Genomic DNA, 18,958 nt, shown 5'->3' with positions numbered 1-18,958 from the left:
GACAGTCTCTTCAACAAACGTGCTGGAAAAACTGGGCATTCACATGCAGAAGAATGGAGGTGGATGCTTACCTATCACCACACACAAAAACTAACTCAAACACACTGTAATTCATGAAAATTAAAGACTTTTATGCATCAAAAGATATTATAAGCAGAGTGGAAAAGCTGCTCACAGAAGGAGAGAAAATATTTGGGAACCGCATATCTGATAAGGGATTCTGAGATAGCGGACAACTCCAGCTGCTGTAACACAAGCAGAAACAGCCAGTGTTGGTGAGGGCGTGGGGAGCTGGGGCCCATGCACAGCTGACGGGAGCGTACACTGGTGCAGCCGCTTGGGAAACGGTATGGCGGTGCCTCAAAAAATTAAAAAAATAGAGCTACCCTACAACCCAGCAAGTCCATTTCTGGGTACACCCTCAAAAGGACTGAGAGCAGGGTCTTGAAGAGATATCTGTACACCCAAGTTGATGGCGGCATTATTCACGGTAGATAAAACACGGAGGCAACTCTGCCGTCCGCTGACGGATGGATAAGCAAGACGTCAGTACACACATACGACAGACAACCATTCAGACTGAAAAAGGAGGGAAATCCCACAATATTCTACAACATGGAGGAACACTGAGCGAAATAAGCCAGTCACAAAAAGACTAGTGTGTGATTCCACCTATACAAGGTCCCTAGGGTAGTCGGTTCGTAGACACAGAAAGCAGAATGGGGGACCTCAGGGGGTGTGGGAGGAGAGGGGGGGACTTACTGCTTAACGGCACGGGGGCTTCAGTTTTGTAAGATGCAAGGGTTCTGGCGATGGATGGCGGTGACGTCTGCACACCACCTAAGTGTAGCCTCAGGAACTGTTAAGATGCTAAAGTCTGTTATTTGCATTTGAACCACAGTTAAATAGGGACTGAAATAACCCCGAGCGAACAGCAGACCTATACTGCAAAGAAGGCATGAACGCAGGGCTTCAGGATGAAGGCAAACTATGCCCTGGGAGACACGGGTCTAAGGAACGTGAAAACAACAACACAAAATAGAAAATAAGTGGGTAAGTAGGAGAGATTGCTTTTACCCCCTCACTGTAATGTCTCTGAAAGTCAGCTCATTTTTAAAGCAAAAGTACTGGGGCGCCTGGGTGGCTCAGTCAGTTAAGCGTCTGACTCTTGGTTTCTTTTTTTTTTTTTTTAAGATTTTATTTATTTATTTGACAGAGACAGACACAGCGAGAGAGGGAACACAAGCAGGGGGAGTGGGAGAGGGAGAAGCAGGCTTCCCGCTGAGCAAGGAGCCCGATGCGGGGCTCGATCCGAGGACCCTGGGACCATGACCTGAGCCGAAGGCAGACGCTTAACGACTGAGCCACCCAGGAGCCCTGACTCTTGGTTTCTGCTCAGGTCATGATCTCGCGGTTGTGGGATTGGGCCCCGTCTCGTCAGGTTCTGCCCTCAGCACAGGGTCTGCTTGAGATTTTTTTCTCTCCCTCCCCCTCTGCCCCTCCCCATTCGTGCTTGCTTTCTCTCTCACAAATAAATAAAATGTTTAAAAAAAAAAGCGGAAGTAACAATACTGTAAAGGTGTATAGTATGTGTGTGTACACATTTTACATACGTATTTACATATATATGCTAGCGTAACAAATGGTCAGTGGGGTTACAGAGCTGTAAGGTCACAACCCAGAAGCAGGACCAGGAAAGTGTCAGCTGTAAAGTAGTGGGGATTATCCAAGATCAACGTGAAGTGGGAGACTGTAACAGTACCATACTGATTATAGACTTTGGCAAGTTTAGTATTTACCCTGTTAGCCTCAAAGCAACCATTAAAAGAAACAAGAAAGACACAAATAAGAAGCTAACAGAAGGGGCGCCTGGGGGGCTCAGTCAGTGGAGCGACTGCCTCCGGCCCAGGTCATGGTCTTGGAGTCCCGGGATCGAGTCCCACATTGAGCTCCCTGCTCGGTGGGGAGTCTGCTTCTCCCTCTGACCCTCCCCCTCTCATGTGTTCTCTCTAATAAATAAATAAAATCTTTAAAAAAAAAAAAGGGTAGGAAAACAGATGCACCAAATAAACAAGCATTGGACAGCAGGTGCGGTTCTGTTACCATCAGACTTCAAGGTACATACTACAAGCTACCAAGAGGGACATTTCATAAATATAATACATATCATCACATGTATGCATCTTACGACAGAGCTTCAAAGTCATAAAGCAAAAACAGACAGAACCCAAGAAAGGAACAGATAGCCTCGATCATCTTTGGAGATTTGAGCACCTCTCAGTAATCAGACAGAACCAGAACCTTCCCCTCCCCCGCCCCGCCCAAAAAAATCAGCAGTATAAAGGAAATCGGAATGACGTTATCAATCGACTTGAACTAAGTCCACTACACCCAACAACTGTCAAATACGTATTTATTTGGAGTGTGCATGAAGTATTCACCAAGTTACATCATATATTGTGGCAGACTAACTCAGAAAGCATGTTCTCTGGGCTTTACAGAATTGAATTAGAAATCATTAGCAAGAGATTATGTAGAAAATCCTCAAATATTTGGAAAGTAAGTAACATACTTCTAAATGACCCAGTTCAAATAAGAAAGTCACCAGGGAAAGTATTTTGAGCTGGAGGTAATAAGAGCACACTCTTCATCCCTGCGGGATGCAGCTGAAGCAGGGCTTGCAGGGAAATTCATAGTTTCAAGTGGTGCATCACAAACTGAAAAAGGGCTAAATATCAGTGACTTAAGTTTCCCATTTAAGAAATCAAAAAAGAGGAAATTAAACTCAGGATAATTAGAATAAAAGAAATAACATGATGCAAAAATCCTTCAACTTACGTATTTTAGTAATGTAAACAGCAATAACTAAAAGTGACAAATTATCTGTTATTGGGGTTTATCTGAAGAATGTGGGGTTGGGTCAACATCTGAAACCCTGTTCCTATAACTCACCACATAAGGAGAAAAATCACAGAAGCATCTGAATAGCAGAAGCACCTGTCAGAATTCAACACCCATTTATAATTTTTAATAACCGGCAAACTAAAAATATAAGAAAACAGAATGTGGTAAAGGGCATTGGTAAAAACCCGACAGCAACCATCACACCCAATGGTGAAAGACGGAGTGCTTCCCATGAACAGAGAACAGGGCCTGGCGTCTACTCCCACCACCGGTACCGAACGTTACATAGGCTGCCCTTTCCAAAGTCCTAGTGCAGAAGAAAGAAATGGCATCGAGACTGGAAAGTAAGAAGTGACACTTTAACAGCAAATGACATGACTGTGTAGAAAACCCCAAAGAATCTATTAAAAAATGAGTAAAATAAAAAAGTGAACTTAAGGTTATGTGATATAAAATCAATGTGTAACAGTCAAATGTATTTCTATACGCTAGCAACAAATAATTCAGAAAATTAAGAAATCATTTCTAACAGCATCCAAAAACCACAAAATACCCAGGCATAAATTTTACAAAATACATGCAACACATATACTGAAAACTACAACACAATTTAGGGTGAGGGAATCCTACGTAAATGGAGAGATTTACATGGTATTGGATTAGGAGAGTCAGTTTGCTGAAGATGGTACTTCCCAAATTAATCTCGAAATTCAAGTAATCCTAAAAAATTCTTCTAGAAGTTGACAAGCTAATTCTAAACTTCATACGAAAATGCAAAGGGTCCTTGGGTACCCAAAACAATTTTGTAAAAAAGAAAAAAAAGTTGGACAAGCGATATGATCTGATTTCAAACATTACTGTAAAGCTAAGTAATCCAGATCACGTGGCCTCAGTGTACACAGAAACTCAGACATCACCTGAGCATGAGAGAGTCCAAAATGGACCCATGCAAGCGCACCTCACTGTGGGGTGAGGGAATAACGGCAGTCTTTTCAACAAACGGTGCCGGAACAATGGGGTATCTATCTATCCGGGGGGAAAAAATAAAAGAATCTTGATGCCTACCTCATACCATACAAAAACACAAATTCCAGAATTATAGACCTTAAAGCAAAAGGGAAAACCTTAACAATTCTTGGAGAAAATGCAGGTTAAAAATCTCTGCAGCCTGGGTTAGGCAAAAGAATTTAAGACCGGGCACAAAAAGGACAGAGCATAAAAGAAAAAGCTGGTAAGCAAACATGAAAAGTCAAATGTTTTGTCATAAGCTGGGAGCACACGCACCTGATGTAGGACCTGTACTTGGAACATGTAACTCTCAGGACTCAACCCGCTGTAGAGAGGGGCCCAGGATCGGAATGCTTGCTTCAACAAGAAATAAGTGGCAAATAAGCACCACGGAAGGAGGACCGACATCATCAGTCAGCTGGGAAATGTATTTTTTTTTAAAGATTTTATTTATTTATTTGGCAGAGAGAGACACAGCGAGAGAGGGAACACAAGCAGGGGGGATGGCAGAGGGAGAAGCAGGTTCCCCCCAAGCAGGGAGCCCGATGTGGGGCTCGATCCCAGGACCCTGGGACCATGACCTGAGCTGAAGGCAGACGCTTAATGACTGAGCCGCCCAGGCGCCCCTGGGAAATGTATTTAACTGCATGAAACACCCCTGTGCAGCCACAGGACAGTGGTCACTCAAGGACCAACGTGGCGGGGGGGGGTGGAGTGGCACGAGACCCAGCCCAGTGGCTCCGGCTCGCTCACCTGGCACTCCCCACAGGACTCAGCAGTCCCAGTCCTAGGTCCTCACCCAAGAGACGGGAAGACACACGTCCACACACATGCTCACAGCAGCTTTATTCCCAACAGCCCAGCACTGGAAACAAGCTAATCGGTGTCCGTCAACAGAGGGGAGACAGATGGAGCTGTGACATATTTGCCCAGTGGAACACTACTCAGCAATCAAAAACACCCAAACCACCACTAAACGCAACCGCATGGATGAATCTCACAAATGTTACCTTGAATGAAAGGAGTAAACACTGTATGGCTCCATTTACAGGGAATCCTACAAGATGCAACTCTAGTGGAATGACAGAGATCTGGCCCTGGTTGTGGGGGGCTGGGGGCTGACAGGGGCAGCACAAGGCTCTTTCTGGGGTGAAGGGCTGTTCTCATCCTGACCGGGGCATGTTCCAAGGGTGTCCACCTGAACTGGATGCACTAACTGTATGTAAATTACACCTCCAGACAGCTGATTTTTTTTAAGTAAAAAAAAAAAAATTCTAGTAAGCCACGGTAATTAGCGGGAACTGGCAGGGGTGGGGGGCGGGGAGGGCAGGCTCTGCCAGCAGGGGCCGGGGCAGCCAGCATTCAACTGCACAAAACTCAAATATGGGTGAATTAATGACCTGAAGGGGAGGTTTTAGGTCAAGCTGTAATGCTTCCAGGAAAAAAAATATAGAATATATATTTTTTGACCTGTTTTCAGGGAAGCCTGCTTAAGTAAGAAATTCTAAAACCAATCCAGAAAGGAAAGCCTGGGAAATGGAACCACATAAAATCAAGAACTTCTGTTTCTCAGAAGCAGAAGGGGGGGCAAAGACACAAACTGGAAGGGACAATGGCCACACCAGTAACTGGGGAGGAGCTTACATCCAACTCAGAGAAGGAGAGCAGACACAGTGGAAGTGGTCAGAGGACTTGGAGAGGCCCCCACCCGAGGACCAAGCAGGACAGGGCGGGACGCTGGCCGTCAGAGCAGCTCTGGCCGCAGGGGGCAGCCATTCAGGAGGCAGCAAGCATTAATGGGGGGAGGTTCTGGAAGGCAGGGGCCTCTCTGATCCTCAGCATCAAATGGGGGCACAGGCCTGGACCGGTCCTGTCTCAGGGCTGCTGTAGGGCACCACTGGGTGGGCTGTGTGGGGTCCTCGGTGACCGAGCACCGAGAGCAGGGCAACAGAGAAGGGGTGAGGTCAGGCTCCAACAACAGATAAGCAAGGACCCCTCCCAACACCTGCCGCTCCCGGGCATCTGCAGAAGCCAGGCATTCTGCCCACCAGCTGCTGGGAGGACAGACAGATGCTTCCAGCCCAAGCCTCCCTCTCCCTACCAGGTTCTGTGCGTGTTGACCCAGCAGGCAGGCCAACCCAGCCGCATCCAGTCAACCGCTGGTCAGCATGTCACCCTGAAGAGCTGAGCCCTGCTCTGGCCCCACCCCATCCTCAGCGGCTTCCCCTCCCCTCCGCCCTCCTTTTACGGAGAGGCACTCTTGTGTTTCATTAATAAAGCCCAAACTTAGTTCTCTAGCAAAAACAAACAAACAAAATCCACCCCCCCCAAATCCCTGATAAAGTCAAGTATGAGCAAGAAAAAGAGAAAACAGACATATGCAAAAGATCAGAAATATACAGGGGACACAGAATGGCAGATGTAGAGAAAGCAGTGAGTGTTACTTCCTCCTCAAACTCTGAAAATCTAGATTAAAGAGCACTGGTCCTGGGAACCTTGACCCTGCAAATGCAGGGAGGTCGGAGGGCCAGGTAAGCAGGGAGGAGAGCAAGGGCACTCCCCCCACTGGGCCCAGACGCTTTCCTGAGGACATCTAGGAGGACCAGGCGATGTCGATGGGGCTCCCTCCTTGTCAGGAAGAGACACAGCTAAAAAGTGCCCAGGTCTCTCTATGAATAACTCTGATACCAAAATCAGGACAAGTAGGAGTTATCTTCAAAAAGCAAACACGCCTCAACACTTAGAAGTTATTAATACAATTCACTGCATCAACAGCTTCAAGTGGAAAAAACAGAATCCTCCCAAAAGAGGCTGCAAAAGCATCTGATGGAACTCAAAACCCATTCCTGAATATAATTCTCACCACAGTAGAAACAGGACATGCTTACCCGACACACAAAATCAAGAACTTATGTTTCTCAGAAGCAGAGGCGGGCAAAGATACAAACTGGTAGCCTCGGGCAAGCACCTTGCGGGGTAAGCGCTCTATCTGGGCTGTGCCCGAGAGCCAGCTGTCAGATGGGATGTCCCGGTTCAGCAGAAAAGCACAGAGCCAGAGCCCCCCTCACCCCCCCCATCAACACACTCAGAAGACAGAACGGCGGCCACGTGCCATTGACACACCCTCAAAAACTAGAAAGCGCTACAGCGTTACCCAGCTATGCAACGTCCAAGACCTGCATGATTAAAATTATAAAGGAATTAACTTGGTACCCACTGAAGTACCCCAAACTAGACCACCACGCTGCTGTCCACTGCTACTGACCAGTACTCCCCTTGTCCTCAAATTAATCCATGTGTTCATATGATCCCGGCGTAAACAGTGTGGACCCGGACAAACTCACCAGACGGTCCGCCCAGAAAAGGGAATGCAGAAGAATTAACCAAGAAAATGTGGAGTAAAGAATATCAGGAACTTTCCCCAGATATTAAGATAGGACATAGAACTACGGTAACCTAAGTTATTACATGACTTTAAATTACTGTCAGTGAAGAAATAGACAAAAGGAACAGACCCTCCTCCCCTATTTATGGGGATGGGCTTAAGACAGGCATGACATTTCAAATCTGGGGGACTGCTGGTCACCCGTCTGTACATGGCATCATGTGAAAACCAATCTGGGAGGGACTAAGGTCTAAGTGTAAAAGGGAAAGCTATAAGAGGGCAGGAAAACAGAAGACTAATTTCATCATGTGAGTAGAAATGCCTTCCAGAGCAAGAATCCAAATCCAGACCCCATAAAGGAAAAGACCCCCAGAGAGAACCACAGAAAAGCTCGCAATCTGTTGAGTAGAACACATCATAAACCAAACTCACACATGCCACCAAATGGGGAAACATCTGCCGCACAAACAGCCATGGTACATAGAAAGCTCCCGTAAACCAGTCAGATGGCAGCCCAAAGAAACACAGGCAATGACACTGAACATCAACCGTATGGAGCAAGAAACACAAACGGCCCACAAGCATGGGAAATGCTCCCTTGCATCCATTCAATTTCAAACACAAATGAGCTACCACCTTTTATGGATCAGATTCAAAAGACCAGTGAGTCTGGAACACGCCATGTAGACGACAGTGCAGAGAAGCAGGTAGGTCCCTGCAGAGCTGGAGGGGACAGTCGTCAAGAAAAGCAATGCAAAATGTACCTGTCCTCTAATCCAGCAACTCAACTGGGAGAAATCTCCCCAACAGATATGGACTCATTTTGCCAAAGTGGACAGCCCAAACGTAAAAGGATGTTTGTGACTGAAAAACCGCAGCCGACCTGAGAACCCCTAAGTGCCCACCTGCCAGGGACCGGATTCCGCCACGGCACACCCCCACCTCAGCATGTGTGGGGAGTGACCATGTGACGGTGCAGACAGGCCAAGGGGTGATCTGTGGCCCCATTGAGGACTGCAAGTGCATGGTGGGAGGAGGGAAGGCTGCAGGGGCAGACTCACCTGCTCCACGTGGGGCTCCTTGGCAAAGGAAATCCTGGCGATGGAGTGGGACGTGATGCTCAGCTCCTGCCCATTCACCTCGCCCTCTTCTACCTCCACGATGCCTGCAGGGGGCCATCAGTCCTCAGCAGCCTGCCCATGGCTTGCTGATGCCACTGCTCCTACCACCACCTTTTGCACCCAGCGCTTCGACAGGTCTGAACTCGGAAGCGAGAGCCTCCCAGGCACCAAGGGGGCAAGACTTGCAAGTCCTCTTATAGCCAGGGCAGGGGGTCTATGGAGGATCATCCTGTCGGGGGCTGGGGGGAGCGGGAAAGGGGCGAGGTGCCCTGACCCCAGCCCTGACCCATCGAACAGGCCAGGGAGCCTCCCCCCGGCCCCAGCTGCTGGCTGCCCCCCGACTTCTAACTCGCCAATGCCTTGGGCAGGCCCACTCCAGGATGGGCTAGTTTCTGACTGTCCACCAGTTTCTAGGAAGTGAGACTCATTCGAGCCAGGGAGCAAGGTAAAGGTCAAGCAGGTGTTTTTGAGTCTTTTCTGACTAATGAGCCTGGTTAACTATCTTAGGTGGTCTCCCACTGGGGGCAGAGTGGATTTCCAGACAGCTTCCGGCTGCACAGTGAGCCTCCCGTTCTCGTGCACACAGGAAGCGCCCATGTGCTGTGGCAGACAGAGAGGCTCTGTCGTGAGCTGGTGCTGGGAGAACTAGGGAATCAGCCCCTCTCACCAGCTCCCTCCCGTCAGCCCCGCTGAGTCCGTCAAAGGCCTGACGTTCCCCACCCTGACAAGCACTCAGTCACTCCCCACAAACGTGCCCATGAGCACGGACACCCCCAAAGGTCACCCTGAAAGCAGGAGGCAGATGCCGACTCCCCGGCTGGCCAGCCCTCTGCTGGCATGCATGGTGCATGGGCAGGAGCAGGCCAGGGACGGGCCGCCAAGCGGGGGGTACCTGTGTTCTGGGCGCTGACGAAGGCCACCTTGTTAGTGTCGGGCTTGAGGCGGATGAAACCACACTCCCTGTGCATGGGTTTGCGTGTGTCCGGGTGGAAGGCGTTGAACCTAGTGGGAAGCAGGAGAGGTGAAGCCCCAGGTATCGACTGACCCCCCAGAGAGTGCCGGACTTTGTGGACACACTTCTCACTCTATAAAGCAGCCCCACCCACCAAATATAAATAATGCAGTTAGCTGGGGCGCCTGGGTGGCTCAGTCGGTTAAGTGACTGACTCTTGATCTCAGCTCAGGTCTTGATCTCAGGGTCGTGAAGTTCAAGCCCCATGCTGGGCGGAAAGATGACTTAAATAAAACTTAAAAAAAAAAAAAAGATGCAGTTTCTTGTTCGTGTGGAAACAGAGGGATGCATAAGAGACATAGCATAAGGGACATGAGAGACCACGTGTGTGGGCCCTGGCCACCAGGCACCCCAGGACCTTCCACCTCTGACCCGGAAGCAGCTCCCCCACACGCGCCTCCCTCCGTCGTTTGTGCTGTCTCCCTCTCTTCCCAGCCGCCATGACTGACCCTGACCCTGAAGATGGGACCCTGAAGTCTGTAAGTTCAGCAGCCCCCCCACCCCAGGGCTCCTTCATGCTTCGTGGTCCCAAGCATCCTATGTGCACAGTAAAATCCCAGCCTTATACCAGGCTCTGCCTCTTGTGAGCAGTTCACAGGTAAGAAACAGAACAGGCGCTGTGCCAGGATGCGGCTGGAGCACTCTGAGGACTCTCGCTTTACTGTGTAATAAGACTCTGAGAACCACAATACTAACAGCCTCTCTGGGACCTCAAATAGCTCAGGGGGAGATTCTAAAAGAAATCCACGTCATTTTATTTTCAGTAATATTTGGGGGGGGGTGGGTACAGCACAGGCACTTACTTTCGTGTTTGCATTAGCAAGCCCGAAATTTTGTGGTCATCTTCAAAAACACGAGAGACCCAGAAAGTACCATCTTTACCCACCGTGTGACCAGGTTCAGGGCAGGAAGTGGGTGCCTCTCTGAAACACAACCAGGTTCCTTTTGCCTGCCTGTCTGTCTGTCAGCCTGGAGTTGCTCTGGCAGGCAGCCGGGGCGGGCACTTACGAGAAGTTGAGCACAGGCTGACCCACATGGGAGATGTACACCTCCTCCAGGTACTGGAAAGGCTGCAGCGTCGGGAAGGTCCCGGATCCTGGTGGGTCTGACAGCCAGGTACCCAGCATCCAGGACAGGGGCTCCACCACGGGGTTCATCGTGGGGGGCTCTGTGGACAGAAGGAAGAGGCGGTCAGTGGGCTCTGTGTCCACTGGACTCCTTGTAAGCGTGCCCTGCTGAGTTCTGTGTGGACACACACACTTTGTGTGGAAGCACGCCCTCGCACGCCCTGCGTGACCAGAATATGCCACTAGCCACCTGTCAAGAGGGGGAGAAAAAGGACAAACAATTAGCAAAGGTCACCTTGCCACCGCCAACTCTCTGCAGCTCCTACGCAGAAAAGACAAGAGGGTCTGGAGGCCCAAGGACAACGGGACCCGGGGTGCAGGGTCGTGCTCCACCGGCTGGCGGCACCACTGCGGGTGGAGAACGGAGGGCTGCACCTCCAATTTCTGAGCCCGCAGGGGGCAACACGGGCAGCCGGGACAGGGAGGGTGGGCGAAACCTGCTCTTGCCCCACCTGGCTGGCGCCTCCAGTCCTGCCTCTTCTGATCGCCTGCAAACAACTGGGAAGGGAGGAAGGCGCGGTTGAGATTTGTGTGATCAAACTCCCCTAATTAGACACCAAAGGAAGTCAAGTCAGGATGCTTAACTACAATCTAGAGTGGAGATAAGGAGTAAAAGCTTCAGAACCCAAGGTCTGGATCGCAGGGCTCTGCTGCCACCAGCCGAGCAGGACAGGCGCTGACCCCTGCCCACCCGGGACACCTGCGTCCCACTGAGCAAAGACAGCAGTACACCAAGAAAAGGGTGCTGAATGTAACGTGTCTGAGCTGACAAGCCAGAAAGGGACACAGGGCTGTTGGGCATTTTGAGGTCTAAACTGTGAGGACCGAGGACCGCTCCCTGAGAGGCGTGCAGAGGTCGCGGCAAGAGGGGGCCCGCAGCTGCTCTGCAGACACGCCGTGGACTGGGGGGTCCTGAGCGGGGCAGGCTGGCCTGGCTGGGGAGGCCCCCAGAAGGGCCCTGGCGAGGTCTGAGCGGGAGGCACAGAGCACGGGAGGAGGGCGGCCTGGGCTCAATGTCACCGGTGGAAAGGGCCTGATGGCTGGGACGTGGGGCAGGAGAGCAAGCAGCACCCCCAGGGTTCACAGCCTCAACAACAGAGAAGGTGAGAGGAAGAGCACCGGTAGTTTGGGCTGGGGGTTCGAACAGCCACTCGCTTGACAGCCCACATTCTGCGGTTTGCAGAATAAATAGAAATCGCTGTTATTTACCCAGCCATGGCCTCTGAGATGCTGTCTGTCTGGTGCACTTGTTGCGCTTGGGGCGACAGGGAGGAAAGCCCGCCCGTGTGCTGTGAAGCCGCCGGCCTGGCCCGCCTAACCCTAACCTGGTGTCCACACGCAGCGGACCGCGGGGTGGGGCGGCGTGCTTTACCTCTCGGGCCAGCCCGCCGCCTAGGGAGCCAGGGACGCAACTGCAGCGGCCTGCCGCCTCCAGGAAGGAGCCCTCTGCGCCCCTTCTCCTGGGTCAGAGCCGCGGGACCACTTGCTCCCGTTCCTGCCACCCAATGCTTCCCCCTCGGACCCCCTCAAAGGCAGGCAGTGGTGGGGATGAGCCCAGCCCCGCCCCAGATGGCGCCCCCCAGCCTCCAGGGCCACCACACCCCCTCCCCAGCAGCTCCTCAGCCCGCGGGGCGGGGCGGCCTCTGCAAGTCCACACACAGCCCCTCCCCTGAGACCCGGCCCCACTGGGGGGCCCTGAGGGCAGGAGCCCTGTCCTCATCAAATCTGCTCTTCAGGGCCACCCAGGGAGGGGGAGCGTCTCCACTGTGGGGTGAGGGGGAAGAGAGGCAGAGGGACAGTGACAGAGAGACGGGGAGGGAGAGAGGCAGGCAGAGGGACAGGGAAAGACCCAGACAGACAGAGAGCTGGGTCTTGTTCACCCTCCCTCACAGTCTCTCGGGGTCTCTCTGAGGGAACAGGGTAAGTGAGCATTATCATCTCCACCAGAAAATAATAAAAAACACCAACACAGAATTAACCCCCGCTGCCCCCTGCAGCCTGGACTTTCCGGGAAGACAGGTCACAGCCCCCCGAATATGCTGAGGGCTGTGGCGGAGGGGACGGCCTGGGGAGGGGCCCTGGGACCCCGTTTGTGTTGACACACAGGGCGTCATGTGCCACTTGCCGAGGTGCACTCAGCTCCTCCTTCAGACTGACTGTGTGAAGGGTGGGAGTTGGCCTAAAAGTGGACTCCCTGCCTGGAACCCAAAGCCTGGGAGGAGCGGTGAGCGAGCCAAGGGATGGCGCAGCACCCGCCACCGCCAGGGCCCCGGTGAGGCTGCGAGCACGCGGCTCAGCAGCAGCTGAAGCAACCACCTCTGAAGAGAAAGAGGCCCAACGAGGGACGGGAGAACAAGGGAACGGGGGCACGGTCGGGTGAGCTCAGGTCATGATCTCAGGGTCCCGGGTTCAGGGCGTGCTGGGCTCCCTGCTCACTGGGGAGCCTGCTTCTCTCCCTTTGCCTCTGTCCCTCCCCCCACCCGCGCTCACTAGAGCAGTTTCTCTCTTTCTAAAATAAATAAATCTTGGGGCGCCTGGGTGGCTCAGTCGGTGAAGCGTCTGATCCTTTGGCTCAGGTCACAATCTCAGGGTCCCGGGATCGAGCCCCACGTCGGGCTCTCTGCTCAGCGGGGAGCCTGCCTCTCCCTCTCCCTCTGCCCCTCCCCCTGCTTGTGCTCTCTCACCCTGTCAAATAAATAAAATCTTAAAAAAAACTAAAAAAAATAGATATAGTAATATTTATTTAAAAAAAAGAACTAAGGAAAGAAGTGGCAAGAAAGCAGGAGGTGCAGGAAGTCAGGGGAGATAGACTGAAGCTCCACCACAAGGAAGCTGGAAGTGGCCGGGGACGGTGAGGGACTCAGGGCAGACCCACACCACAGAGGGGGGAGAGAAAAGTGAAATGAAAAAGTCAGGAAGGCCAAGAGGCCCTCCTGCTGGGGGGGCATGTGCAGTGCGCAGCCTGCGCAGGACAGCGGCCACCCCTCTGAGGCTGAGCGCGGAGCCCAGCCTGGCTAGTCCCTCTGCTGGGCGTCCCCCCGTGACAGGACGACACAGGGTCTGCTGTTCACAGTTGCTAGACGTGGATCATTAGCCATAAAAAGGAATGAAGCACTGACGCATGCTACCACATGGATGAACCAAGGGAGAGAAGCCAGAGCTAAGGCCACACGCTGTAGGATTCCATTTACGTGAGAAGGGAGAGCAGACCAGGGGCTCCTCCACAGCAGTGCCCAGCAGAAGCTGCCAGAGCCACACTCACAAGATGCACAGGAGAGCGAGCGCCATTTTCTCTGACACTGGCCACGACCTCATGGCCACATGTGGACATCTGACCTCACTGGTCCACCAAGATGTGCTTTAAGGGTAAGACACACACTGGATTTCAAAAACTCAAGGCAAAAAGGAGGACTTGACACGTCTTATTAACTTTTAAGTACTGATGGTTACATGTTGAAATGATATTTTGGACAGTATCGGGTTAAGTAAAACAAACTAAAATATTTACTTGAGAGAGAGAGAGAGAGAGAGAGAGAGAGAGACACCATAAGCGGGGGAGGGGCAGAGGGAGAAGCGGACTCCCTGATGAGCGAGGAGCCCCACACGAGGCTCGATCCCAGGACCCCACAAGATCATGACCTGAGCAGAAATCAAGAGTCGGATGTTTAACCAACTGAGCCACCCAGGCGCCCCTATTATTATTTTTAAAGTTTTTATTCATTTACTTTTTAGTAACTCCTACACCCAACTTTGGGGCTCCAACTCACAATGCCAACATCAAGAGTCAGAGCCAGCCAGGCGCCCCCAGTTAAAAAGAATATAAAGTTAATTTCACCTGTTTGTCTTTACTTTTTTTTTTTTTAAAGTAAGCTCTAGGGCCGCCTGGGTGGCTCAGTTGTTAAGCGTCTGCCTTTGGCTCAGGTCATGATCTCAGGGTCTCGGGATCGAGACCAAATGCAGCACAGCATTCACAGCACAGGACCTGCGGGAGACACACGGATGCTCACGGAAAGCAATGAAAGGGAGTCCCGCCTGCACTGTGTCCAAGTGAACTCCACACCTCCTACAACGAGGAGCTAGTTCTGGTGGGGGGACCCTGCACGCAAAAACTAGGGAACACGCCTTCTTTTCAAGTTCCTCTGGAATATTCATGAAAACGGACCTTATAAATGGTCAGAAAGGGGCACCTGGGTGGCTCAGTTGTTAAGCGTCTGCCTTCGGCTCAGGTCATGATCCCAGGGTCCTGGGATCAAGCCCCACGTTGGGCTCCCTGCTCTGCAGGAAGCCTGCTTCTCCCTCTCCCACTCCCCCTGCTTGTGTTCCTTCTCTCTCTGTCAAATAAATAAAATCTTAAAAAAAATAAAAGAACTTCTGCTTGAAGCATTTATTTGAGTTTAAAAAAATAAAATAAATGGTCAGAGAAAACCCCCTAAGTTTCAAAAAGTAGAAAGAGTTCCCACCACACTGTCTGATCATGATGCAGCAAGGCTAGAAATTAAAACACTATCTGATTTCCCTCAAAAATGTTATGCCACAAGAGAAGCCAGACGCCAACACGTACGTATTCCGTGATTCCATCTGCATGAAATTCTAGAAGACGAGAAGCACAGCAGTGGTGGGGTGGGGGCTGGGGTGGGAGGGCACAAGAGAACCGGGGATTCTGGATGGGGGTGCGTCACACAGGTGTCTGCACCCAGCCGAAGTCTCGGGGGGAGCACCGAAGGGCTGTTTCACTTACTTAAATTGTACCGCAATGAAAACATTCAGAGGCAAAACAAAAAATCAGAGCCCGAAATGCCTTCCCAGTACCTGTTTACTATGTTGCTGCAGCACGGGGTCATGGATGGTGAGGTGACACCAGCCTAGCCTCCCAGGGCCTCCGGTCCGTGCTAGCCAACTGCTGCCCACGGGGAGAGGGCCTTCTGTGGCAGATCTTCTATTTTAAGAAAATCCAGAACTATTGGTTGGGGGGTTAAATATCCCAATTTCTAAAGATGTGTTCGAATTAAAGCAACAACCGTTTGCGTGTGAGGCGTGGGTCAGTGGGGAGTGAGAGCACAGCAGTCCCAGGCCAGGGCCCGGACGTGTGGACATCCTCCGGACACCCCTCCCAGGGGCCCAGGCCCTGAAGATGATCCTTGGTGAACCCCAGAGCTTTCTGCCTTGGCCCTCGTCTGCTAGTAGGCAAGAGATGTCTGTACAAACAACTGAAAATGACACCAGCAGGAGAGAGAAGACAGGAAAAAGTGCCCCAGGGAGGGTCCTGTGAAGGGACAGGGAACGGGAGACCGTGACCAACCACCCGGCTAACAAATGCAGACAAACACAGAGCCCGGCCTGCAGCCTTTATACCTTCGGGGCACTGATGCAGGGCCTTGGGACAAGACAGCCGCCGAAGGCTGGTCCGCTAGCCCCGCTCAGACCTGTTTGCTCTTTCCCGGGTGTCAACGTCCCCAGGCCAGGTCTGAGGGCAGGTGCTGTGCCGTGGGGGCTCAGGCTGGGGACAGGAGGACCGCAGGGGAGGAGCTGGGTGAGGTGGAACAGGGGGACGGCCTGCCCGGGGTAGGGATGGAGGCTGGAAGCCCGGAGAACAGAGTTGCCAGACCAGAACACAGGAAGAGGGGCTTAGGAGGTGATGGGGTCAGGAAAGTGGATGAGAACAGAGGTAGGAGGCCAGGCGGGGGTCAGGTGAAGTCAGTTCCAGCAGTGGCTGGTGTCCCAGGCTGGCAGCCTGGAGGGGTACGGGAGACCAGGGTAGAGGCCATCCCAGGACTGGTCAGGACCCCGAGGGGGGTGAGCGCAGCATGGTCATGGCACCTGAACACGGGTTGGGAGAGTGTCTCCAGAAGAGCAAGTGGGAGAGATGGCCAAGGGCCTAACTTCTGCCTCTAACCAGTTCTGTCTAAACCCATTCCACGACTCTGCCGCGGTGGGAAGGCGCACGCGGGTTATGTGGGGCCTCCGTAAGTGAAGCTGTCCAGGCCTTGTAGAAACATGACTCACTTCAGATGCTGGCTGTTTCTGAGGCCCACAGAGCTCCTGCCTCTACAGACAAGTGCTCCACAGCACTGCATGAGGTGAAAGGGAAGCCTTTTACTTGGTGGCATGTTAAAAAATTCTAAAATGACTCTCAAAAAATCAGAAGCACCATTTTGAGTAGAAAAAGCAAGCACCGGGGCTCCTGGGTGGCTCAGTTGTTACGCGTCTGCCTTTGCTCAGGTCATGATCCCAGGGTCCTGGGATCGAGCCCCGCATCGGGCTCCCTCTCCCACTCCCCCTGCTTGTGTTCCCTCTCTCACTGTGTCTCTCTGTCAAATAAATAATCTTAAAAAAAAATACAGAAAAAAAAAGAAAAGAAAAAGCAAGCACCTGCGTGGAGTTGAAGGTGCATGCTATGAATGAAATCAACGTCAGGAGACTCTGCCTCTCTGGCCCAGCTTCACCGACCAGCACACACACGAAACGCCCAATACCATGAAGCCGCAACTGATTCTGCGTCAGCGCTCCTGACGGCTCCCAGAAACACTTCCAAGTTAGCTCTCCTGGCTGGCTGTCATAATCTTACCTGAGTATGGGGCAGGCGCTAAACCACCAGCAGCGGGCAGGTGGGTCCCACGCCTCCTTCCAGGTCTGCCGCCCCATGGCGGCCAGCACAGCCAGGTTGCTTGGTAGGGCGGGCTCCGCAGCCCCCACCCCCTCGCACCACCGCCCACTGCCCACCTGCCCACCACAGCCTCGGTCTCTCCTCTTGTTTCCAAGGAAGCGTTGCAAGCGAGAACCAACAAGGTAACCCTGAGACCCAAAGGTCAGATTACAAGAGTCTACATGTATATATCAAAATTCATCCAACTAAATCTTTAGGATTTGTGTATTTTACTCCACGTGAATGATACTTCACTAGAAAGATAAAAGTAAAATGAACTTAGAAGTCAAACAAATAAACATAAAAAATAAGGGATTTAAGCCTATTTGCCACTTTTAACCTCTTACAGATAGGCTTTTATATGCAATTTTTTAAATTTCTTTTTTCTTTTATTAACATCTCAACCAAAATGCAAAAACAAGAATTTAAATTTTCTCCAAGAAAATTAAATTTTCACTTTTTGGCCTAAGAGAGCAAGCAGGCTTACCCATCAGTGATGGTAAGTTTTCTGAACTCCAGACTCGGTCAAGGTTCTTCAAGGTTGTTTTCTGCCCATTGACGGGAAACGTTTGCACCTGGCTGTTAGCAGCTTGGCAGGAAGTGAATAATACCAAACTGAAGACGGCATTCTGGGAATTGTAGTTCTACCCTAGGAGATGGTTCCTCAGAAACCCGTGGGGACACAGAGACCTGGAGGGAACTGAACCTTGGATGTGGGAGCAGACCCAGTCAACTCGGACGACGGTGGGACAGGCCAGGGAGTGGGGAAGGGGCTTCTGCCCTCTGCTGCTTCCACCGGGGACCCCGGAGGGAACCGATCTGTGTCGTGGGGAAGCGGGCGGAGCCAGGCACATAGCAAAAGCTGTTTCTGGAAGAGTCACTCTGGAAACTCCTGATGCGTCCCCATCTGTCTGTCTCCTAGAGGACTGGTGGCCCACTTATCTTAGCTTTAAGAGTGGAGGCTCGGACACTACTCGGTCTCCGGGCAAAGGTGTCAGCAGGCGGGAGGGCCCCAAGAACAGGAAGGGAGCAGACACACTCACTGGGACAGACTGCTTCCTGGCACCTCCCACCCTCACACTGCTTTGTGTTAGTGACAACAGTTTCCGACACAACAGGGAGAGAGCCCAGGCTGCACTGGCTGTCCCAGGCGGGGCAGATATTGTCCTGCCACGGGTGACCAGTCTGTACCCCACTTGCACAGCACAGCTGGGGAGGCTGTTCTTCTGAAATGATTACCCATGAGATGGGAGGGTGTGTGTGCACGCAGGGAAAAAAAAGAAATGACAGGAAGTAGAGCGTATTTCTGTAAAATACAAAAGACATAAAAGGAGACCCAGTAATTTTAATTTGTAAAAGTTATGGTTGATTATCTAGTTAATTCAAAAGTCTCCACTGAAAAACTATTAGACTTAGTGATTTTGATAGAATGATTGGTTATTAAAATTAGCAGCTTTCCTACATATTAACAATAACCACGTTAATAGCAGGGGTGGGGGCTTCAAGGTTCAACTCTGACCTATAAAGACCTTAGAAGCCCTAACTCCTGTACTCACAACAAGAAAAACATGGAACAAACTGAAAATCAGTGACTTTGCTTGTACCATCAGAGAAGTGAGGTCCCAGGTCTCCCAGAACTTGGAGGACGTGTTTAGTGGGAGCAGACGCAAGCTGATAGGGACCACGGATGGTAACTGGGTAGGAGGCTGGAGCTGAGTGCAGACGAGGCTGCTGGGGGCCCCATGCTTCCATGGGTCT

General features: G+C 51.6%; 1 protein-coding gene across 2 annotated transcripts in view; it reads right to left on the bottom strand.

The window, feature by feature from the left end:
* The window catches only part of THAP4 (THAP domain containing 4), a 40,196-nt gene that overhangs the window by 5,966 nt on the left and 15,272 nt on the right, over nt 1-18,958 (bottom strand). The window contains exons 1-4 of one of the 2 annotated variants that reach the window (XM_025888327.2): nt 17,688-18,202; nt 10,439-10,598; nt 9,311-9,420; nt 8,359-8,462 (exon numbers count right to left, since the gene is read on the bottom strand). In XM_025888327.2, the coding sequence (XP_025744112.1) occupies nt 8,359-8,462; nt 9,311-9,420; nt 10,439-10,598; nt 17,688-17,691 (378 nt within the window). In that variant the 5' untranslated portion in view covers nt 17,692-18,202. Of the gene's footprint in view, nt 1-8,358; nt 8,463-9,310; nt 9,421-10,438; nt 10,599-17,687; nt 18,203-18,958 lie in introns of those variants that run through there. The other variant, XM_025888319.2, reaches the window with a different exon arrangement.

This window comes from Callorhinus ursinus, unplaced genomic scaffold (assembly GCF_003265705.2).
Source record: "Callorhinus ursinus isolate GAN/ISIS: 27379988/994484 unplaced genomic scaffold, GSC_fseal_2.0 scaffold96, whole genome shotgun sequence".
NCBI classification, from domain to species: Eukaryota; Metazoa; Chordata; class Mammalia; order Carnivora; family Otariidae; genus Callorhinus; species Callorhinus ursinus.
Note: the sequence above shows the minus strand (reverse complement) of the source record. Positions and strands in the feature narration are given on the sequence as shown.